This window comes from Styela clava, chromosome 10 (genome assembly GCF_964204865.1).
Source record: "Styela clava chromosome 10, kaStyClav1.hap1.2, whole genome shotgun sequence".
Lineage (NCBI taxonomy): Eukaryota > Metazoa > Chordata > Ascidiacea > Stolidobranchia > Styelidae > Styela > Styela clava.
The window spans coordinates 3,081,071-3,106,725 of NC_135259.1; the positions used below are offsets into that span (position 1 = coordinate 3,081,071).

Sequence of the window (25,655 nt, forward strand, 5' to 3'; positions counted from 1 at the left end):
ATCAAACCTATTCTCCAAAAATCGTAAAAACATATACCGAAAAATTAAAAGATTTTTGCATAAACAAAATGTCCACTTTATGTACGAAAATTAAACCCGTTGATTATAAACCAGCAGCACCATTGTCCCCTTAAAGTTGGCGAAAATGTGCAGATATTTGAAAAATATTAAAGGAACATATTATTTTTGATACTGTTTTATGAGAGAAAAAGAGATTTCAGCAAAATATCGCAAAACTTTTTAATTACGGAACGTGGAATAATTAAGCGGACAGGAAAATGTCTACCCAATTTTTCCGTCTACATAACTGTCGCTTTTTTAGCGCGGTATGTCTACTTAACTACCGTATTAGATATATATATATATGTATATATATCTATATATATATATATAGTTCCACAATTAAATTGATATAATCTAAGTTATAGTAAATGACAATACACTGAAAACTTTGATGCATGTATACAATGGCACTTAAACTACTTCGATAGCTAAATAATATTGACCAGTTCTTGAATTTGGGCAAGTATTACGTGATCAGCCTTTTTTCTTGCGACGTAAACATTCTCATAAAAGCTTGCTGACGGAGAATTCTTTGGCTACGACCTCCAAATTTTCCATGGTAGGGACTTTTGTTGAAGATGCCTAAGAATCCCAATACCGCTAGGCGCTACTAACAAGCATTTTGTCAATGCGCTTGCACAAACAAAGTTATTCACAATATTCGTTTTCTTGTATATGATTACCATACTTTCTGCCATGAGAAAAAAGTTGATCAGGCCATTTATCAAAACATGCCATTCCAATGGGTCATTGGGCTCAACGCGAATGGAAAAACGTGATGCAAGTTCAACATCGAGAATCGACAAAGAAAAAATTAAAACAACAGTTATTTGTTCAGAAAACACTATGTCTATGATCATGTGACATGTGAATTATCTCTAGTATGGTTCTTAGAACTTAATTTATATATATACCTTGAAACATGGTTTGGTATTCATTAACTTGGCCTCGATAATGCCTATTTCAAAAAATAAAGTCAAACCTGGGTATTGCAAATGATAGGATATTAGGTTCCCGTACATTTGAACCCACGACAATTGCACCTGCATACTATTGCACCTATGGAAAAAAATTTTGTTTTGCGGATATTTGAACCCATACTAACCTAACCCATGGGTTTTAGCACCCGCATATAGATTGAACCCGCGGATATACACATGGGTTCAAATGTACGTGGGTTCAAATGTACGGTCACCAGGATATTATAATAATTTTGCCAAACGATACAAGTATGTGTAATGAGTAGGGTTGGGAATTTCAGGGAAAAACCTTAACCGGGTAAAATTAACCGATTAACCGTAGCGTGACGTTTCACATAATGATTTTAGCTTGTTACGTCACAAGGGTTACAAAGCTATTTCGCGTGATCTTATCCCGGTATCGCTTAAAATTATCCACGAATCGAGATAGTTTTGTGATCGCTCTGCTGCAAGAGATATGCAGCGTGGGTAGGACATATGGAAGTATTTTAGTAAAACCCGATTCCGTTATTAAATGTCATTTATCTGCCAAATTTTCAGTGTTTGATGTCCAAATTCTACTTTGAGATATATAGAGAAAAACAGCATCAACTACGCACTTGTTGGTTGACATTGAATATACGATTTTAAAATAAAACCGTGAACAATATATTTCGACCTAAAACTGATTCATATTAAATATTGTCAAATTTTCATAATCAGCAATGTTGGTACTTCAATTATTTTTCACATTTATTGGGTCCTCACCAATACAGTTAGCAATATTCTTTTGAATTAAACGCCACGGAAAAAGGATTTGAGATAACGTAATCATTTTTTAAAGAATTGTACATTATAAAGATGATTTAAACCTGAGATGTCAGTTAACGGTTAAAATAAATCGTAACCGTTAACCATCTAAATCGGTTAACCATTCCCAGCTCTAGTAATGAGCATATCTAGTGGATTCCGGCTTGCAAAATCTGTATTAAAACGAATTAGTCATTGAACTTCTCTACATTTAGTCATTGTTTAGTAAATATCAAATTACTGTGATCTTTTCTGGTTAAGCTGAGATAATCGAATCAAAAACATATTGCAAGACGCATGTTCGTCGTGCTGATTATCCTGTATAGTTAGTTGTTAGGCACTTTTTATGGCCATTTCACTCCGTAGATGCACATTTTTTCGTAACGGTTATAAAATTAACACAAATGTTGAGAAATATTTCTGTATTATTGTTGTTGCGGTTTATGGAGTTAACATATTTTTTTTCGTTATTTTATTGCTTTACAGATAAATGCAAATGTATTTAATATCAATTTAGCTAGGAACTAAGTAGTATAGTTGTCAGAAGGACATGGGTATGACCGGTTTGTTAGTCGTTGGGTATGAGGGAACAACCGCCTAGCAGTGATTCCCAAAGTGGGCGATATCGCCCCCAGGTGGGCGAAAACGATACAGAGGGGGGCGAAAAAGTCGAAGGGGGCGATGTGGGGGCGATTTCGCAAAACCTGGTTTTGTTCGGCGCATCGTGCACTTGATTACTTTATTCTGCGTGCTTTCGTAGGTATGAATCATGTGGGAAATATCATACGCGAGAGGACTCGTCTCCGCCGTAAGGCACGGCGTATCCCAGTGGTCGGCAAATTACGGCCGGAATAAAATAATCTGGCCAGGGACGATTCACTGATTGGATCTTTCCCCGACCTTTGACCCCGGAAAATTCTTTCTATATTTTACCATTTTAAAATTTTCGGTGCTTATTTTAGGAGTGGTTTCGCGAGTTGTTGCCTGTAAAATGGGGTATTTCAAACTATCATTCTAATTCATACCATTCAACAATCTGTTTTTTAAAATTACCGGTAAATAATTTTAGCCTAGTTTATCACAGCTATTTCTACTGTAATTTTTGATTACTGCAATTAAACTGAAACTCCTAGGCAGACAAAGTGATCATTAAATTATTTGATTTTGATTTAATTTTCTGAAACACAACTAAAAACAAACGAATATAGTTCAAAAAAACCGAGAAATTGAGGTAATGTTTACGACCACGCATGAAAATCTGTCTGAGCGAGAAAAGCGTCTGAGCGGATGCGAAATGGGGCATTCTTACGTTCATTTTTGCATCTTGCTGATTGGCCAATGTCACGAAGTAAACAAGGAAGTCTATGCCCGGGGAAACATCCAATATACAGACAAAACGGCGTTTTGACGATGAATTGATTTTATTTATAATCTACGCTCAAGGAGTAAATTACATTTTTTACGTAACAGAATTTATCGTGAGACACGTTTAGACTAAATTATATCATATCCTAACAATTTAGTGAACAGCTAGCTACTCGTTTAACGAGCCTACAATTCAATTATAATTAGACAAGTGGCAACACGCAGAAAAGTTGAGGCTGAGTGAAGGGGTTTAATATCGCAGTAAATATTCAAATATATTGCAATGCAATAAGGAAATAAAATTCATATTCTATTCGAGAGATTCATCACTGCTTAATTTTTGTAATAATGTAACTTCTTGAGGAGAATCTTTATCAAAATTTCACAAACCATGCGAAAATATTCACTAAGATGTTTGGAAGTACATATTTGTGCAAAAAACTATTTTCGAAAATGAACATTACAAAGAGCAGGCAAAGAACTAGGATTAGTGATGCCCATTTAGAAATTGTTCCTTGGCGTCGTAATGCTATAAAGCGTGATGCAGCAACAAGACAGTGTCACATCAAATGTCATTGTAATCATTTTTTAATAAGACGACTGAGTTGAATTGTCGCAGTTTTAGCGCGCTGTTCCGTTTTTAACCTTTAAAAAATATATGCGACCCGCAAAAGACTATCAACCCTTAATTTTGTCCCGCGAGCGACATAAAATTTGCCGACCCCCGGCCGTAGCATAGTCGGTCACGGCTTTTTCCACATCCGAGTCCATGAATCTAAAGCAAATGGCTAATTAATTATAGGGATTGGTGATCGAACTGGAGGACGTGGTAGGATGAGAAATCGAGGATGAATTTTAACGAAGATCGTTATATATCATGTATTTTGGTGCAGGTCATCAGGCTATAGGGATGAATGAGATGTACGAAAATCATTATTAGAAGTTTGGGAAAATTAACTTTGTTTTCATTATTTTAATGTGAAATGGGGTGAATTTAGGGAGTTAAATGTCATAAGGCAACTACACGGCGGTTTTTGAGGAGGTGGAACCCTGGATTCTTTCATTTCCGACCTCTTATATGGTAAAAAGGGGTTTACAGCCGTGTTACTATTGCTATCAAAACAACGAAATCGCCTTTTCATCAGTAAACGGGGTGATTTTAGATTGTGTCTGACAAAAATGTCACCAAATAATAAACGAGAATATTGGTCAGAGACCGAAGACTTATCGATCGAAAGTTAGGGGATCCCCCAAAACAGCGCTCTTACTCCATAGTGACACCTTTTGTCCCATCACTAATTAAATAATAACTCTCTAATTATACGACATAATCCATCTAAAATCAATGGGCTTCTGCTCCGACATATGATGATTGCACATGCAAAATCTGGAGCAGCTTCAATCTCGCTTTCGTGCTATATCGCGTGCATCCAACAGACAGGCAGACAAATACCTATGAACATGCTGAACGATTAAAATCGATAAGTAATAAAACCCGCTGAAGAACACCAAACTCATCCATCTCATTAAAAAAGACTATAAAATATGATTTGTCTTCCTATTTGGTCTGTAATATATTCGTTTCTGACTTTAATTTTTTTTGTAGTGCTGGGGGGGGGGGGGGGGGGGCGATGAAGTTTGGGAACCACTGTATTAGAGTATCCTGACATACCACCTATATCGAAAAACTGGAAAATATGGTTTCATTACATTTGAACCCACGACAATTGCACCATACATGCTATTGCACCTATGGAAATTTTTTTTGTTTTACGGATATTTGAACCCATACTAACCCTTCCCCATGGGTTTTAGCACCCGCATATAGATTGAACCCGCGGATATACACATAAGTTCAAATGTACGATCACCGGAAAATATATGTGTTCAGACTGGTGCGGCTATAAACATGGCTATATCAAGTCAAACTACGGTACCGGTTTTGATAGATGGATCCAGTTAGAGACAAAACCATTTTTCAGTTTGTGTTTCATGTATCTATGTAGAATTTTGGCTGAAAACTTCCATTAAAAATGGTCATGGTTTTGCCACATGTATTTTTATGCGAATTTGAGGAAATCTATTCACTTGGATACCCAAGCAGCTCATATGATACAAAATCTTAATGACAATTAGGGGTGGGCAAAATCGAATATTTTTTTTTGAATCGAATAGTTCGAATATTTTTAACGAATACCGAATAGTCGAATAACGAATATTTTTTTTATACACAACAGGAGGTCTACAACGTCGGTCGATACTCCTTTGGAAGTTAATAAAGACATTGAAAAATCGGCTACAAAGCGTTTTTTTACTGGTTAATTTCGTCATAATCGCTGATTGTTTTTGTCACCGTGACCGTTTTTGCGGCGATATATAATCTATAATACCGCCCTTTCTGTTATTTGCAAGTATTAATTCTTTCGGGTCGGCGGACATCGACGTTTATATTTCGGGTTTACCCGTGCGTTCACGTCGGCAACAGCTGTTAAAATCATTAAGGATTGATGTAAAAACCCAAATTAATATTATTCTCATTATTATCATTTGCCTTGGCTTTCATATTACTTATCAACGTTTGTAAATTTACCGTCACAATATTAAGCGAACGGTAATATTATTATCGATACCGGGATGTAGATATTTATCAGGACAATACCGTAATTAACTTTGCTATGCTTTTCTATGGTGTCTATGTTACTTTACAGATAAACCTCGCAAAACGAGGCGATTGCGTCAATCCCGAATGTTGATTTAAAATAGTGACTAAATAATTCGACAATAAAGGCATTTCTGCGTGGCCATATGACGAGATGACGTTAATAAACAGCGCTTCTTGAATAATAATTTACATATGCGACCTAATGCTGAAAAAAATTGCGCTTTTTTACTTTTGTGCCTAGTAGATGGCCAGGCGCTAATTATAACTCTTCCAAGTTCCGACGTTTTCTTTCAACAAACCGCGCGATCATTATAGCTACGGTAATATCGTTACCGAGTAATTCACAATTTTATTTACGGAATTTGCGAATTCCCCTCTACTTCTCTTGACAATTTTGATAATGTCACGCCCTATTTATTAGTGCAAAAAGGCTCAAAATATAACGAATGTAATCATTTCCGACGATAAAACAATTCGTAAACGAGACAGTGCGCGTTGTTACATCGAAATTCACGATTGATTTTACGCCATACTCCTGTTCACGATTTCTACACTCCACCCGCCATGCATGCCCGAGTGAAATGTTTACACTTTCGAAACATTATTTGGTCAAGAATTAAAGGGATCACTAAAGAATTATTTGAAAGTACATTAAAAGATCTATGTCCTGCCATTTCTTTTCTGGTCATAGATTGTTCGTGTTATACTATGTATGGTTTCACGCAAAAGTTAATTCAACTTTTAATTTTCGTTAAACAAATTTATGTTTGGTTCATGCATGAAACGGCTAATCACGTGCCGCCAATCATACGGAGTTTAAAATCTGGAATAGTTATTTTAAATACCACATCTGATTTAACGTTTCTAAATTTAGGGAACGGTGTCGGTACCTCTTTGTGCAACATATGGAATTGAAATGAACGATCGAAACGCAAAGACGATTTTTCAAATTTGTCGCTTTTGTCTGTTAGCGAGCGTTGTAGGTGAATTCTCGCGCAATTCACGATCGGTTCAGAGACGTTCTGTGTCCAAGTGAAGCGACGCAGATCACGTGGTACCCGATATACGAATAGTAAAATGCCATTCGAATAATTTAATATCCGATTCGCTATTCGTTATTCGAATATTTTGCCCAGCCCTAATGACAATATTCTTACGCAATAGCAGATGTTGATAACCGTGGTTAATATTTGGCCCACACCCATACATCCTCGAACATGATCAGAGCAGTCAACCATGCGTATTTCAGTTCAGAACTTAACCCTTTTTAAGAGGAAGGTTAGATGGTTTTCGCCTGGAACTAAACCAGGCGATAGATGATTCAAGTCGTGTGTTACAGCCAACAAATGCGTGTCAGACAGTAACAGGAAATTTGCTTCGTTCGTCATGCGCCAAATGTGTCTTCAATTACACGTGTATCGATCGAAGTACATGTATATAGTGTATTCCCTCTATTTATACAGTGAGATTTCAGAATATTGTTCCGAATTTTAAATAGATTTTGGGAAAGAATATTCGACTAATCCACAGCGCTGCAGTACCAATGCCTCTCAACATTAGACGGATTTTAACGGCACTTTATTTTGTAGAAAGTAAAATATAACTACCGTATACATTTAAAATGAGTAATCCCGCTCTAGTCTACTGGGACTTGAGAGGTATTTGCGAGCCTGCAAGGATGATTTTGGAGTACGGTGGCATGGAATATGAAGATAGAAGGTTAAAAATAGCAGAGGCAAAATCATGGTTTGCTGAGAAGTTCTGTTTGGGAATGGATTTCCCAAACTTGCCGTACCTAATTGATGGAGACATAAAGCTTACCGAGAGTTGGGCAATTTACAGGTCTGTAAAAATTTTACGTAAGATGTGAGTTTACCGAAAACTCATTTCTATTTATAATATGCAGAGTAGACAAATACGCATGGTACAGAAAACAAGAGAGCTACGCCCAAATATATGGACACGTCTGTTCGCAGTACAGTACGGTTTACCGTACCGTCAGATCACAGTCTACAAATATATTCACACCAAGCGAAGCAGTACAGTAGGACACAAAATGGCATCCGATGTCCGCAGAACGTTTAATGACGTCATAGCAAACAAAAACAAATCTCACAGAGCTAACAGAAAGATTTAAAATGAATAAAAGTAATAGCCTTCTGGGAAAATTTTTTATCTTCAACCACTGAAAATTTCAAAGCAATTGGTCCAGTATTCGAAGAGAAAAGCGATTTTTTTAAAAATGATGGAGACAAATAATAATAACAATAAAAAAATTTGAAACGATCGTTATGTCCACTACGTGTCCAAAAATTTTGTCGAGTAATCATCATACTCCTTTTCCAGATATCTAGGGAAAAAGTTGAATCTATTTCCATCATCAGATGAAAATCAACGCCAGGCAGATATGCTTCAAGGCGTCATTAATGACATCAAATCGGCATTTGCTAGAAGCATGTATAATGTTGACCTCTATGATAAAATTGATGAGATCCGTAAGAATCAGACGGCAAAGATAGATATGATGGAAAAATATTTTACAGATCGGAAATTTCTGCTCGGAGATGATTTGAGTTTCCTTGATTTTGCTTTGTACGAAACTTTTGATCATCACCGTCTTTTCTTCACTGATATTTTTGACAAATCACCCGGTATTCAACGATTCATGGATGAATTCGAATCCATGAAACCGATCTCCGAATATTTAAAGTCTGATAGATACAAAAAATTCCCGATATATGGTCCCATGGCTACTTGGGGCGGAAAATCGGAAAATGACAGGAAACAAGTAGCGAACTTATAGCAGCTAGTTATCTTCCAATAATGTGCATAATATACAAGAAGTCTGCTCTAATACTCCGATATTTGTAAGAATTACATACTTAAAATGTTAAAAATGTCAATAAAGAGGCTAGAATAAAAGTATTTGTAACATTTTTTCCGTTAATAAAATTTACATTAAAATATATGTTGATACCGATTAGTGATCTAACTTTTACAGGGTCGATATAAAAAGCAACTTGCTGTGTTGTCGATATTTTCCATGTATATATATACGAAAATTTGAAGGTCGCATGGGATCACGAATAAAATGCGTATATGTTTAGGTTATATTGGAACTTTATTCCACAAATAACGAGCATTTTGTCAATGCGCTTGCACAAACAAGGTTATTCACAATATTCGGTTTCTTGTATATGATTACCATACTTTCTGCCATGAGAAAAAAGTTGATCAGGCCATTTATCAAAACATGCCATTCCAATGGGTCATTGGGATCAACGCGAATGGAAAAACGTGATGCAAGTTCAACATCGAGAATCGACAAAGAAAAAATTAAAACAACAGTTATTTGTTCAGAAAACACTATGTCTATGATCATGTGACATGTGAATTATCTCTAGTATGGTTTTTAGAACTTAATGTATATATATATACCTTGAAACATGGTTTGGTATTCATTAACTTGGCCTCGATAATGCCTATTTCAAAAAATAGAGTCAAACCTGGGTATTGCACATGATAGGATATTATAATAATTTTGCCAAACGATACAAGTATGTGTAATGAGAAGAGTTGGGAATTTCAGGGAAAACACCTTAACCGTTAACCGGGTAAAATTAACCGGTTAACCGTAGCGTGACGTTTCACATAATGATTTTAGCTTGTTACGTCACAAGGGTTACAAAGCTATTTCGCGTGACCTTATCCCGGAATCGCTCAAAATTATCCACGAATCGAGATAATTTTGTGATCGCTCTGCTGCAAGAGATATGCAGCGTGGGTGGGACATATGGAAGTATTTTCGTAAAACCCGATTCCGTTATTAAATGTCATTTATCTGCCAAATTTTCAGTGTTTGATGTCCAAATTCTACTTTGAGATATATAGAGAAAAACAGCATCAACTACGCACTTGTTGGTTGACATTGAATATACGATTTTAAAATAAAACCTTGAACAATATATTTCGACCTAAAACTGATTCATATTGAATATTGTCAAATTTTCATAATCAGCAATGTTGGTACTTCAATCATTTTTCACATTTATTGGGTCCTCACCAATACAGTTAGCAATATTCTTTTGAATTAAACGCCACGGAAAAAGGATTTGAGATAACGTAATCATTTTTTAAAGAATTGTACATTATAAAGATGATTTAAACCTGAGATGTCAGTTAACGGTTAAAATAAATCGTAACTGTTACCCATCTAAATCGGTTAACCATTCCCAGCTCTAGTAATGAGCATATCTAGTGGATTCCGGCTTGCAAAATATGTATTAAAACGAATTAGTCATTGAACTTCTCTACATTTAGTCATTGTTTGGTAAATATTAAATTACTGTGATCTTTTCTGCTCAAGCTGAGATAATCGAATCTAAAACATTTTGCAAGACGCATATTTGTCGTGCTGATTATCCTGTATAGTTAGTTGTTAGGCACTTTTTATGGCCATTTCACTCTGTAGATGCTCATTTTTTCGTGACGGTTATTAAACTTGTATTCTTGTTTTGAAGGTCGGTGTAAAGTTTTTTTGCGCTTCCATATGGAGCCCGCTGCTGAATTATTTCTAAAATCCATGGAATAGGGTTAGTATGGGTTCAAATATTCGTTGGTGCAAATTTCCATAGGTGCAATAGTATGCAGGTGCAAATGTCGTGGGTTTAAATGTATCTGGGTTCAAATGTAATGGAACCGAACCGTCCAGCATGGGTTAAAGCACGGATAGCCCTGTTTTGTAAAACGTTGATGCGGTGTAACAAAGTGTTGTTAACTGATCTTCAAGTTATGATACCATATGAGACTGAAACAAGGCGTAGTACACCATGCGTAGGGTAGACAATGAAGTATAACGCCTACGGCAATAAAGCATTTCTATCGCCTTGGCTAATTTAACAGCAGTGTTGGCAGTGGCGGTGCGTCAATAAGGCCAACCGGGGCAATGCCCCGGTTGTTTTTTCGGTATAATAAAAAATATTCGAAAAATACCTCAATATCGGTTGCACAGACTGTCTACACTAGCCATATTCTCCCGACATGGTTCATTTTTCGCTCGCAAAGCCTTCGCCGAACGTCGACGGGGCGACGCCAATTTTGCCCCGGTTGCTCATTGTATATCGTATTCTCTCTTTTATCTTCCACTCGCCGCGTTTGTCTCGTTTGTTTTCTGTTTCTTTTACTAAATCATCGGGGCCGATCGGGGCTAGCCCCGAAATTATGACGACACAATGCCGACGTTTCTTACAACAACGTGTTGACATATTCACGCATTCCTTCTCGTTCGTTGGTTGCTTGAAGAGTTGATAGACGCAGAGCGAACATTCAGCACGCTGAAGCGTATTAAAACGTGTCTCAGAAACACAATGAAGCAAGATAGATTAAATTCCTTGGCTGTTCACAGTGAATGTTCCATTCACAGAGACGTTATTTCTGGGATGCATGACTTTAATCAGCGCGTTATTGAGCATTTTGCTTTCAAGAAACCGCGGCGTGTTGCATATATGTTCAAGCAGTAGAAGTCTAGCAGCATATATATCTATGAGTGAGCGACGCATGTCCTTATCTTTGCATTAACTTTCCTTTCTTCATAGTAACGTTTTAAACCTTATTTTAGGTTTTGTCTGCTTTCCCGAAGTTTCTGTTAATATGTCATTCTATTTATCTGGGTAAATATTGCCTTTCCTTTTGAAAGAGGTTTCAAAATAAACTATGTCTATATTTATTAATCCCTTGACTTGGACCGGTTTTAAAGACATTTTTTATCGTTAAAAATTGTCGCTTTTGCCGATTGGTTGTTACCGATGGAATGGTTTTTATACTCATAAAATGATGGGAGAACTTACAGCGCTCATCCTGTCCCCGTAGATGGGGGTGACTTGGTCCCGCAGTAGCTTGCCCCGGTTGTCAAAATGACCACGCGCCGCCACTGAGTGATGGTTATTTGAATGTCCCATTGCAGTTTGTTATCAATGTGGATGCCAATATATTTGAATGAGCTAACGTTATCAAGAATAGTTCGTTCAATCTCAATTTTCAAAGATGTATGTGACCTGGTTTTGATTGGGGCCAATAGCATAGTTTTTGATTTTTCTACATTTAAAGTTAATTTGTTTATTTTCAACCAATTAGCTACTTTTTTTTATTTCGGTGTTCACTCTGGACTGAAGTACATCAGGAGACTTATCACTATCTAGAACAGCGGTTCCCAAACTATGGGTCGCCACCCACTGGTGGGTCGCAAAAGGAATCTTAGTGGCTCGTGAAATAATGTAGAAAGCTTTGATTAATTATACTGGTTATTAGGATCGGTGGCGACTCGAATACGTGAATTTTCGAAAAAACAAAATAAATTAAATTGAATTTAAATTTTAATACGTGAAAGTTTCCCTTTTACGATCTTCTCAAAGGAACAAAAGTTTGCTACACAAAGAATGACCATGTGGCTTTTTTACGCATAGCAGTTTTGTACTCTGTACAGCACTTCTTGCCGTGTTTCCTCGAAATTTAGACAGAATTCAGATTTATTTTCTTTTGAAGAATAACACTAGGGTTTTTTTTTGGAAGAGGTCTTTTGTGTTCATTTATCAAAAATAAAATTACGCTGTACAAAATCTAGAGATTTTTTAATAAACATTGTTCAAAAACCGATATCCATTGTTTTTATTGGTATTTTCTATACAAAAATCAAGTGACAAATATCTTGAATAGTGGTGTGGAACCTTTCCTCTTCAACACATTTTAAATTTATTTTATTAATGGGTAGGGTTTCAAATTAGGTCTTATTTTCAGGCCAGGTCTTATTCTCGTTTCCTCCATCAATTTTATTAATTTATTAAAGGTAAATGGGTCGGTCGCCTTAAGCTGTGGTAATAAATAGTGAGTCCCAACTCTAGGTTGAAATCATCAGCGAATAATTTTGTAAATAATGTGCAGCTGTGTGCAAGATCGTTGATGAAAATTAGGAATAATGTCGGGCCCAAGCCTGATCCCTGTGGGACTCCATGAGTCACATGTAAGGTAGGGGAACGGTATGAACCCATTTAAACAAATTGTGCTCTATTTGTCAAGTAATTTGCCAAGAGTTGGTTTGCTACTCCTCTAATTCCATATTGCCACATATAGACTAAGATTTGGTGATTAACGGTGTCAAACGCTTTCTTAGGACCTAAGAAAGTTGCACTCACATATTCCTTCTTATTTATTTTATCGTATATATGGGATATAGTGTCCAGAATTTCATGCGAAGTAGAATGTTTGGCTTGAAAACCAAACTGTATTTTATTATTAATTACATTAAATCCACAACTAAAGAGGTAATTCTTTCCTGACGAGCAGGGAGAATGGGATGAATAAGTTCCTATTTGGGCTGTTTACTGGAAGTCTCATCCAAATCGCCGTGATTATTCAGTTCAAACTGATGGTTAGCCTACAGGCCTTCTTTTGATGTGTGCTGAAAGATTACTGGTGATAGCATGGTAACTAAGCTTGTCCCCGCATCTTTTGCACACGACGTACTGGCGTTCGTCATCGTCTTTAGCTGGGGGAGTAAAATAGCGCCAAACAGGTGATTTCCTATTCATCATAATGCTGCACAGGTACGCTATGCAGAGTATACATTCGTGAAGGTAACGATTTAAAAATACACAATATACCTGCAAAAGTGCACGCAAATAAATAGTCTTCTATTCCCCTTTCAATGTCGGCAATCTCAAAAACAATACACACGTGTAAATCTGCCTGCAGCTGACGGCGCAACCGTTCTTTCCGCATTTTAAACAAATAACACGTCCTAAAAGCGTGAGAAACAAAATCACGCCGGCGTAGTACCCACGAGAAATAATAAAAGAGAAGAGCCTTGCCGTCAAAGAGAAGTGGCAAGTCTGGGTATGTTCCACACGCAGCAAAGAGAAGTGATAGAAATTGAAAGAACACAGTCATCGGAATGACCCGACGAGAGATGGCTTCACCTCGACCTCAGTGGACAAAAAAACAAGATGGCGGCGATTCGAAATTTCCGTTTGTACCGATTCGAATAATGTACTCTTCGATTCAACTGCCTGCCCTGTTTAGCAGTTATGTTTATTTTAGCAAAAACAAATTAAAGAAATAGATTAATGAAAAACGCGTATTGCATATATAGGTAACAGGAACATTTATATACACAAAAATTACTAAAAATTGTTGAAAATAAAAGTTAATATATTGAAATAATATTGTTCATTTGATTAAAATAAATTTCAAAATTAATAAAGTTTACAATGTGATTCGTTCAATGACTCCATCAATTAAATTGAAAATCAAATCAAAATAAATTAGAAATTATTAAAAAGATAAACGCTAAAAATTATTTTATTTATTTCCTAATTTGTGACTTTTGGAAAAATTCATCAAGAATAAAAAATATTTTTTATTGTATGATATCAACAGATGTTTTACTTTTGCACGTCAATGCGCTCCAAAACTTTTCAAATGCCGTTTTCTCGGACTTTGTAACATTATTATTCAACCCTATTTCGTTTATGCTATATCTTGGATTAGCATTTTCGTCATGTTTCAAAGTGTTTTCTTTCTGGCCTATAAATTCATTGCTGTCAGAAATTAGGTTTGGATCAATTATTTCATTACGCTGACGAAGAGGAACATTATTCGATACGTTTTTCTCAATTTCTTCTTCTGTTAGTTGCGTGATTTTTCTTCTCGTGCGAAAGATGAGTTTTGATTTTTTATCGATTTTCTGCCCCTTTAATATGCATTGTGCTTCATAAGGGAGCATAAACCATCTCATATCTCGAACACTAGAATTTTCGTATTTTGGTCTTTGGTCTTCCACGTTCTTACCGACAATCTAGGAGAAACAAATTAAACCATAACATGAAATATATTGAACTGCAGTATTAACACAAATCAAATTCTATAAAATGTTTTAGTGCATTCTGTTATAATACCTATTTAGCAATTACTGAGTCTTATTATTAAAACTGAAGTGGTAAAATTTGTTTTCATACCTGCTTGGCATTAAAAAATATTCTTTCAGCTCGTTTCAAGCAGTCGATTCGAGAAGTTGGTAATCCTTTTTTTATTGTAAGTGGCTGTCGGTTTTGAGAAGAGTGTAAGCCATTGGGACGAAAAGATAGATCGTCAAGCTTTTTGCACGAAAGTTCCTTAAAAATGATAAATAAAACTTTTACAAGCAAAATTAAAATCTAATTGCTGAGCACTAGTTGTTGTTTTGAAGTAAACTCTAGTTCATTTCACCCTTTGGTACTTACATCGATGTACTCAGTATGTTTCCACTCCCCAGAACGTGCACCATACTGATATTGAGGTAACAATGTCCAGCCGTGCTTTGCTATCATTGATACAGCACTTATGATAAAATCAGCATCTTCGTCGGACAAAAAATAAGTGAAATTCAGACGGGTAAATCCTGGCCTCAATACTTCATATTCTGTCTTCTCAGTGTCATGTCGCTTACGCGTTTTTGTTCTCTCCCTAAAAACCGATATTTTTATATGATGAGTTATCACTACATTTATTTCGATTTGATCTGAAGTATTTTGAAAGCTACATCCGATATTCTGACGATTGATATCTTGATCGTGAACAGTTAGATCGATATTTTTCTAAATTAAATGGATCGTAATTTATCACAAATGATTTATTTAATTTTTTACAACGTTTGATTTGTAAATACTAAAACATTCGTTATATAAAATGATTTGAAATTTCTATCAATATCCAATTTATTATATTACGATGAAGATAACTGCAGTGGGCAGACGCCTTGCACAAATGACGTAAAACTTACGGATCTTCAATTAAAATTCCTTCGAATTTCTTCTCGGCTACTCGATCAATTCCTAATAGATGTAAGGCATATACTCCAGCACAAGCACAACCTCCTCTTGACTACATGAAAAAGGGAAAAAATATATCTGAATACGAATGAATGATAACGAAGCAATATGTATTATCAGTATCAGTACCTGTATTCCAAACAAGTCGTTCAGTAAAGCGGCAACAAAGTTGTAATGTAGGTAGTATCCACTATTAACGTTTCTTATTAGAAAAGAAAAAACTGCAAGTCTATGCTCATTTTGAATATGTATTGATAATTTTTCGTTCAGGATTCCAAGAATCTCCAGTTCTGGTATATCTTTCCACACTTCCATTGCTCTTGCATAAAGTTCAGTTTCACGCTTCATGATAACGTCGCATCCCACCGACTAAAACATAAAAACCATCAACGTTTAAAATCTGTTATATCATCACAGGCCATTACAAAAGAGAAAAAATGTAAAAATAAATGATAAAAACTTCATATACAATTATAGCAAACGTTTACTTTTTTACCATTTTGAGCTTAAATGCTAATCCCGCTCTAATAGAGCCTACGATTGCAGGTGTACCACCTTCTTCTCGTGATTCAATGTCTTTTAAATAGCGATGACCGTTTTCTGATACGAACAAAACAGTTCCGCCACCGCATCTTGAAGGGACGGCGTTTCAAAATAGATGCTTCGATGCGATAAGTAAACCTGCATATTCAGAAAGTTTATGTCATGACGCAAATTATGCCAGAAGATTGGCCAAATTTCATTACTACCTTGCGATATTTATAGGGGTGTTATCATATAGAATTTTTGGTACTCCCGTAGTATGTGTACCAGGTTAGGCCGTGATTTTATTTCGATTATCCTTATTTTAGTTCCAGTACGAGTCGGCGACTGTCTGTGCCAGCCAAGTGAATATACCTCCTGTACATAGGCTTCCGTCCCTTTACACAACTTGATGTTAAGTAGGCGAACGAAATTAGTTACCTCCATATTGGTACACATATACTTCCGGAGTGCCGAATTTTTAATAACAGATTAAAATCTAATTTCGAGCATATCTAAGATAAAAAAAAATAGAGTTTATACAAGATTCGAGATATAGACATCATACCGACATATTGCAGAAAAAATTGTATGTTAATCAGGGGTGTGCAATGTTTCATTTATTTATTTGGGCCACACCAATAATTTAGTTTTTCCATGTTCACAACAATTTAAAAAATCTTTCAGCGAAATAGCACTTTGATTTTGTTAGATTAAATTCATTCAAATATGACTCATGCATATACCCAAATATTTTTTCAGTACCTGGAGCATCTGGACTCCCAACAAATTTATGCATGGATATAAACACAGCATCTTTCGAAGTGTTATATTTTCCAATTGGCTCTGGGTGCATTTGAATGTCCATATAAGGTCCTGCCGTCGCATAATCCCACAGTGATATCGCGCCATATTTGTGAAGTAATGCAGCAACCTTTCGAGTGTCCGTTGTAATACCTGACCAAATCGAATTAAACATGGATAATTGCCGGAACAAATTACATCTCAAATCATGGTTTTACGATTTAACAATGTTACTTTACTATATGACGAAGATTTTGTTGCAATGCAGAAACAAAATGAAAGTTTAATTCTGTATTTTAATCGATTAATTCACTAATGCCTATCTAAAACTCATTTGGCGTCTGATTGTCAATTCGTATGGTTGATGTACTTGACTAAGATTATGACACTTTGAGTTTGTTAAACTATAAATATTACATATAAATAATCTACAATAGACGTGATATTCATTGAATTCACATATTATTATCAAATGTGTAAATTTAAAGACAATAATCATCCATTGTTGACTGTTTGGAGAAAGTGATTTATTTGTTGCCATTCCCGAAGTGGCGTAATATATAAAGTCGCTCAAATATTCCGTCGTATCAGTGTCATACTTTGATTTAATATTTTGAACCTCTACTTTTGCTAGGCATATATATACTTTGCATTCTTTACTTTAAAATGAGTGATGCTCTAATCCTAATATATATGCATGATGATGTCAAGGAATTCAACATAGATCAACGTGATATTTAATATATCATGCATGTCGTAACTCGTAAATATTCTGTTTTGATTTGGGTAGTCTTTAAACATCTATTTTGCGTGGTCGAATTTTCATTTGGAGAATAAATTTTATTGCACTTATCAAGTTGGGTATATATCAGGGGTGGCCTAACTACGGTTCGCAGGCCAAATCCAAAAGTTTTGCCCACCCAGACCGGCGGGCCTTGTAAGTGTGACGCAAAAATTTACAGTTTATGAACAATATTTTCAGTGTTACAAAAGAAGACGTGGAAAACAATAAGCTTTGTGCCAAAACTAAATTTAATCGCAATCTCAACAAATTTCTTGTGTTATTTTTTAGTTAAAACATCAAAATTAGTTTTAGTTCGGTTGTGGCTGTATCAGGAGGGCCAGATTGAATTACCCGCGGGCCGTAATTTGCCAATGTCAGATCTATAGTCAATACAAGTAACACTTTTGCTTTTGTAACACTGTAAATATTGTTCATAAAATATAACTTTTTACGTCACACTTATCACACACAGGAGGGCGCCAGTTTGAGGGGACGAAATTTTTGTCCCTCGATCCACAAATCTTGCCCACCCCTGGTATATGATATACTTTATAACACCATCTAGTCTTTACAGTGTACTTGCTGACATTCTGGGAAAGAATGAATGTATTCAATGAATATATATTAATCTCATTCCATTCCAAGCAGTCAGTTGACAGTCGAATGATTTTGACGGTGAAATAATATGAAAATGTGATATTTCAATTCACCGTGTTATTTCCTTTTACAGATCTTTAGATATCAATATAATATTACGTTTGAATATGCTTACCAGTGATATTCGAGGCGGCACTAAAAGTTCCTATCAGCGGTCTTCCGGAGTTTGCCCAGGCTCGCAAAGCAATCTCTAAATGTCTCAGGTTTATTCTACCGTCAGCTGATTTGCTTATGTTGACAACCTAAACAGACAATGAATGAATCATGTGTTGCTGTATCCTTCCCTACAGAACATCCTGAGGCAAAATCACAATGTATCTAATATCTTCAGCTATGAATGCATTAATGTAGGTAAATTATTTCCATCCTCACTCAATAATAATATTAGCATTCTATCCACTTACTTGACTATTCATTTCTCGCCATGGCAACAAGTTAGAATGATGTTCAAATGGGCCACAGAAAACAACCGGAGGTTTAGGTAAATCCAAAACAGAAATGAGTTTATGTACAGCACCGGTTACGCCACTTCCAGCAAATATCACAACGTCATCGTCGTCTGCCCCAAGAGCGTCGCGGATAATTTCCCTGAGAAAATGAGGATTTGTGATTTCAATTATAATGAAATTAACTGGTTATTAAGAGAATATCGTGAAACAAAAACGTGTTCATAGTATAATCCTGTAAACGTAAATGTAATCCACAAAAAATTACAATATTTTTCTGTCTGTTGCAAGAAATCTGCCAAAGAAAATAAATTTAAGATTTGATGTCATTTCCCAATATTTATGCTTCGAAAATATTTGGTCAAATTACGAAGAAATTCTTTTTCGACGTGAATGAAGAATAAAGCTGAGTCCTAAAATGACTTATAGTAATTTTCCTGATAGTATAGATTTATGTAAAATTTGAACTGAATTTTTCACATCGGCTTTTTAACGAACATATAAGACTGGAATTTTCAACATAAAAATGGACATTTCCAGTGGGTGGTCCAAAACTGAACTATAACTAGATTCCCATGAAGAGAGAAATGTTCACATAATAATAAATTTTTTGCGCTTATCCTTTATTGCTTATAATATAAAATGATTTGTTACTTGGCTTCTTTTCTGAATAAAGTTGTTTGTGATGACGTCACTGTTGTAGTGGTATGAGTATTTGCGTACATTGGTAAAACTTGCTTCATTATGAAATTTTCAATTGAGTGTAAAGCTTTGCCAGAGGCGACGTAGTCGCAATAAAGAACTTTTCGAGGTCCAAAAGGTCCATCAAAAATTGCATCACGTCCGATTATATCTTTTTCAATAAATTTTAATAAGTTTTCTTTGTCTTTTTCTGTTAATTCTTCACCGGGATCATCTTCGTCTGATTTGATTCCAGAAATTCTATTTTTCCATTCAAATCCTTCCCATGCCATTTTGTCTTTTATTTGAATTGAAGTTCAATATTAACTGCAACTTTTCAACCGTAAGTTTATTCTGTAGATTTATTCAACTTTATAAAATGTATATTGTTTAGTCTATTTACTAAAATAAAAAAGCTCAAAAAACAAAAGTTAATTGTGTTAAGCTCTTTCATATTTGATTTAACAATGTTGAACTATTATCATTTTACATGATGTACCAATGGAAAATTACGCTCACTAGGTAAAAATTGATAGTATTGCCATTTGTTACATGGTCTAACGCAGTTTATGCCGAGACTACGTAGTATCGAATATGTCAGTTATTACAGTAGCCAATTCTTCAGCCTCAACTTTCTTATGGTTCTTACTGCCTTCTTCTTAAGAGTTGTTTCCGTATTCTTCCATACATACTTCAAATGCAAATTCCATGAAAGAGTATTACAAGTTTAGAAATTTCTATCATATCTTACCGTTACACCATTTTTCCGACGACGTTCAATTTAAACTAATAGTTAAAGTAAGCTAAAGGCAGAACAAATTCGTCGTAAACTAACAACTATGCTATTACGAGAAATGTGTATAATATACAATTCTTTCGATAAAATGGTTTAAGAAAACATGAAATTTCTGTACATTAGATGAAATATTGCTGTTTTACATGTATATTTAAATTCTCACAGTGATTCAGCTTTCACAAATAGAAAACTAAGACGCAAACTTGCAAACATTATGAATGTATAATTTGCTATGTTACTTTCTTTATATAGAATGAAGGATAAGTTATTTGAATTTTCCGTATAAATCACAGTAACGCCGTAAGATCAATGTCAACTATGCTATTTTAAAAGACCTATGTTAATTGCATGCAGTTAGAAGCGATAAGGTCACGAAAATACCTCTAGCACAACTATTTCTATTACAAGCAAAAATTGTTTGTTTTAAATGATCGCAATAAAACAATTAAAATAACTATTTAAAAAATATTGTAAAAAGGCCACATTACATAACGTAATATAATAAAAATTAACAAATTGGGTCAAAATAATAACCAACTCAAAAAGATTTAACCGTTCAACTATTGAGCTTTTGTGAAGTATCTGGAATATTTCTAGCCATAGCATCGTGATAAGTACAAAAAATGAAGAAAAAAATTTTTAATGTCAACTAGACAAACGATTCAAATTATTCGTAATCGATGAATCTGCAAAGAAAGGTAACGTCAAGAGTAGTGTCTGATCAACTGAGGAATCATATATATATATATATATATATTACAGTTGAGTTAAGTAGTTCTTTGTATCAACTTTTTATCCTGAAGAGCTTCTCACACAACCTCTTTTCAAATAGCTTTTCTAAAGGAGGCTATAGGGCCTGCCATTTGGAAGTAAATTTAATGATTCGACCCGTGCACAATATAGGCACCGCCAATAAAGAATATGTAGGTTTGTGTTATTAATAATATTGAAGTGTTTATAGCCTGAATGAAAATTGACAATGTGTTGCAATCTAAGTGAATTTCAATAAACACAGAATAGAGTCATCAGTTTAAGTCTGCATTACTTTTGCAACTCACATCCCATATTTATCTGTCATTTCCAATTATACCAAACTTTACTCAACATCATAAATATATGATTTGAAACAATTTGAAGACTAAGGCACCAGATAAATTTACAATTATAAATTACAAGATAAGTTTTTGGTTGAATCAGTTTCAGATTGTGTTGAGTCCCAAAATTTAGGTCTTTCATCAAACCCAATAATGTTTAACGGTGTCGTCTTGATCTAATATAGACTATTTTTAGTTCTCAAGTATCTGTGATAGTCGATAACAGGTCATTTGTGGATCATATTATGTAAAATCTGTATACATTTAACTGGCCGACCCCATATGTTTCTACTATGGAAAAGTATGCGTAGCTTTTCGAGGTTAACAATCTGATTTTCGATGTACAAAGGAAACACGACATCACACAATACAAGCATACATGTTGTTAGAATTTCAAATATTTAATCCTATGCTAAAGTCCGGAAGGTTTATCTGTGGAGAATTTCATTATGTAATCAGATCAGTGTTCTTAGTAAACGTACTCGACTATTGTTTAGTTTACTAGTTACATAGTTTACTAGTTACTCAGAATTGGTCCAAAGTCTAGACACATGGTGGAATCTTGGTGTTGACAAACTCTTTTAGAGTGTTGATATGACGTGTATTCACATGGGGGAACTCGTACTCATAAAAAGTATTCATTATCTTCATCAATAATAAAAACTATTGTCGATTCTCGAGTTCTTTTAAAAATAGATTCACTGGTTTCATTCACGTCAAAAGTTAAAAAAATGGAATGATTTTAACGCAGTCGGAGTCGAAATTTAAAATTAAATCCAAAGTAATTTGCGTAATTTCGTCTCACTATTTACTTACAAAAAACTATTGATTTTTTCACATATATATATATATATATATCTAACTTTTTATGAATCTTTTTATACAAAAATGGTGTTTAATTTTATATTAGAGTTCAGAATCTCACATTTTACTGCAGAAGTACGCTCGCCAAAATTTCTTCGCCAAAGACCTTGTTTTAAACTACCTCGCAGCAGCGCTTCAGCTTCTTATATCGAAGAATTCGACAATTATTCAGTAAAATGCTATTTACGCTTCATTGCTCTATGAGAAACACTTTACATATCATTGGCAATCGTGAATGTAAAAAAAGAGTTTAAATAAATAACGAATTGTTAACAAACATAATGAATAAACGAACACCCACGCGTGCCAATTGGCACGCGTGACAGGAGTTGCCCACCTGATCTAACCTAACTTGCTCTATCTAAACACGCGCAATTTAAATAACGCTACTCTTAAATTTCTTAAAACTTGTACGGCGATGTGTATGACGATTACTAAACACTACATTTCATTTAGTTGGGGACGTCACAATCCACAATCCCTGTGCTTGTGCGCAACAATACGACTGCAGAAACTACCATAATTTGTTCAAATAAAAAAGTGTTGCGGCGAAACATTACTAGATTGCAAAGCAATTTACGGTGCAATCGATTTAAGTGCAACCGACACATTCCGTGCGACCCGCAGAACAATGTTAGCGTACACTACTAAACCATTTGCAGATATCTGTATTTATTAGCAGAACAATTTTGATTTATTTTTAAACGATTCCAACTGGAAATATAGTCCTTTTCCTAATCCCGATGTCAGGATTGATGTTTGTAGCTATATGTATATATATGGGAATGACGTACTGTGATCGGTAAAAAGAGAATGAATTGTCTTGTCAAGCAGGACCTAGCCGATGAGATGAGCTCACGTCAAATAACTCCTCATTTGGAGAGACGATTTGTGCCTTCATAGTAGTCAAAACACTCCTCTATAGTTTCAAGCGTTGGCCATATGACAGCAATGACGAACCGCGGAGCTGACTTAGAGCCGCGCGATCCAGTTTTATTTTTAACCTGCTCTGAGGTCTCAACTTAGACGGACTTGGTTGTTTTTTGACGGCCAGCTCCCGCTACAAGTAATACATTCATCATGCAATAAGTGTGTAGAGAAAAGATGCCGAAAATATCACGATATTTCGCGGAAAGCAATTTTAAAATAACTAAAGTCGTTATATAGTTGAAAAACTGATTAGAACGATAAACTCTCCTTTTAAGTGTGTGAACTCGCAAGATTTTGATCACTATTGGGTTTACTCCAACTGCGGCCCGAGAGACATCCTCAAAATTTTTTGCGGCCTTCCAACCTCGCAACCTTGGACCACCCTGATTTAAGTAGTTTAAACCAAGGGTATGCAACCTTTAATACAGAAGGGCCAGATAAAGATAACTGAGTTAAACCGCGTGTCGCACTTTCATTCAACATAGGCTTCCTTGCAGTAGCAAGCAGAAAATTTTTGGTTATTGATGTTATGACATGCGGATATCAGTACCGGAATACCGGGTGGTTCACGTAACCGCTGGTCGGTTACGGCTTCCTCCACCATCAAGTCAATGCGTCGAAAAAACAAATAACTGGCTAACTAATCCCATACCCGACCTGGACTGGTAACCGGACGAGAGGCAGTGGTTCGCCATATGATTAAGCCGTCGTATCGGCTTTCCTCTCCCCGGGATAAATATGTAAATCCTATCCTATGTAGCCGTGTCGATTACGGATCGGAACCGATACCGGTGATAAAAGCGGTATCAGTATATCTCTGTATGTATTTCAATTAAAAAAATTGAATTAAGAAACATTTTTTATAATTATTTAATGGGACACGTGTTACAAGTGGGACACGACATTTTGAAGACACCCGAACTTTTGTGTTTTGGGACATGTTTTTTTTTCTTCAAAATGCTTACACGTGGGGCATGATTTCCTGTTGCATTCACTAAATCTTGATTTTACTTCTCTCCGTGTTTCTGGTTTCAGTTTATCTCCAGTCTGTATTGTAATGATGGGTATTTTCTATAAACATTTCGAGAGGTGCGAGAAAAATATGTTTCAGTCTTCAATTGTTGTGTAGTACAGTGGTTCTCAACCTTTTTCAGTTGGCGGACCGGTAAAATTTCAAAACAAATTTTGCAGACCGGCAGACCTGCAAAATTAACCAAAAATGTCATGAACACAAAGCATAATCGAAAGAATGCAATTACGACAAAAGTAGACAATCCGATTCAATGAGAAATTTACTGCTGTCTTTTTGATATCACACGTGTTAAACGCCGTTATATTTAAGTTTCTGCAAGGCGAAGTAGACTTGTTTGCCACCATTTTATTTTCAAACATCGATAAATTATATGGCTACTGTCAAATTTCGAACCACGAAGTTCTCAATCAGATACCGCACTATGTGCTATGAAACTCCTACGCGTTATGACGTTGATTGCCGTTATGAGGTCATAGACTTAACGAACCTCCAGCCGTTAAGGGCTTGAAATGGGCAGAGGACCTTTCACCAAGTTTGGTTATTAGACCAATACGGTAGGCTTTACGAATCAATAGGAGATTAAAAATCACGATATTAATTAAATACTTTGTATTTTGCAATTTGCTTATAATATATTAATATTGGAATATATTTGGCGGACCGACAGCAAGGTTGCCGCGGACCGGCGGTTGAGAACCACTGGACTGTAGTATATATATATACATATTATTCGTCAAAAAAAATCTTTCTTAAGTTTAGTTGGTTTGGATGGTAATTGGTAACGAATGGCAATTGTTGTTGATGTCTCGATTTGTTTTTGATGTTAGAAGCGAATCTCTAGTCATTTCCTTTCATCAGATAGTTTTTCTTTTGTGTTGACAAATTCGTATTCGTTCATCTCATTCGTATAAATAGATCTTTTAGTCTAGAATGTTTGCAGTACCATGCTTGGGGTGGCACGAGACGGGGGGAAGATATTGGCGTGAGTCCGTTCCGTTGGGGAAAATTTCAGTTTCCAATTTGTTGTGTATGATATAAACTTTTATGTCTAATAACGCGATGTTGTCCGGTGATATAATCGAATATAAACTAAATGGTGTAGGATTATTGAATTTGCAAGTGTTATGAGATCTCCGATATCGTTTAGCCGTGTGTCTGAATCAGAAGGCAGTTATCAAGTTATCTGAAGTAGTACTGACGTTTTACCTTGGCTATTTGTAGCATTACTGTATTTAAGGTTTCCATGAATTTGTTAGCTTATTTAGATCCCATTATGGTCCACATTGCTGTTCCGTTGATTTGAAGGTAAAGTTTATTATTAAATA

The 25,655-nt window shown here is 35.4% G+C and overlaps 1 protein-coding gene and 1 pseudogene across 2 annotated transcripts; one reads left to right on the forward strand and one right to left on the reverse strand.

The window, feature by feature from the left end:
- The first annotated feature begins 7,452 nt into the window (after positions 1–7,452).
- LOC120337852 (glutathione S-transferase Mu 1-like) lies at positions 7,453–8,826 on the forward strand. The gene is made up of 2 exons (XM_039405753.2): positions 7,453–7,701; positions 8,206–8,826. The coding sequence occupies exons 1-2, from the start codon at positions 7,481–7,483 to the stop codon at positions 8,660–8,662; spliced, it is 678 nt and encodes a 225-aa protein (XP_039261687.2). The 5' UTR covers positions 7,453–7,480; the 3' UTR covers positions 8,663–8,826.
- Positions 8,827–13,910: 5,084 nt separating this feature from the next.
- LOC120337998 (uncharacterized) lies at positions 13,911–19,914 on the reverse strand (annotated as a pseudogene). Its single transcript, XR_013478213.1, has 10 exons — positions 19,587–19,914; positions 18,891–19,074; positions 18,602–18,728; positions 17,007–17,198; positions 16,216–16,400; positions 15,849–16,088; positions 15,671–15,771; positions 15,132–15,354; positions 14,868–15,023; positions 13,911–14,707 (listed from the first exon to the last, which is right to left on the reverse strand). The product of XR_013478213.1 is annotated as an uncharacterized LOC120337998 (transcript).
- Positions 19,915–25,655: the final 5,741 nt, after the last annotated feature.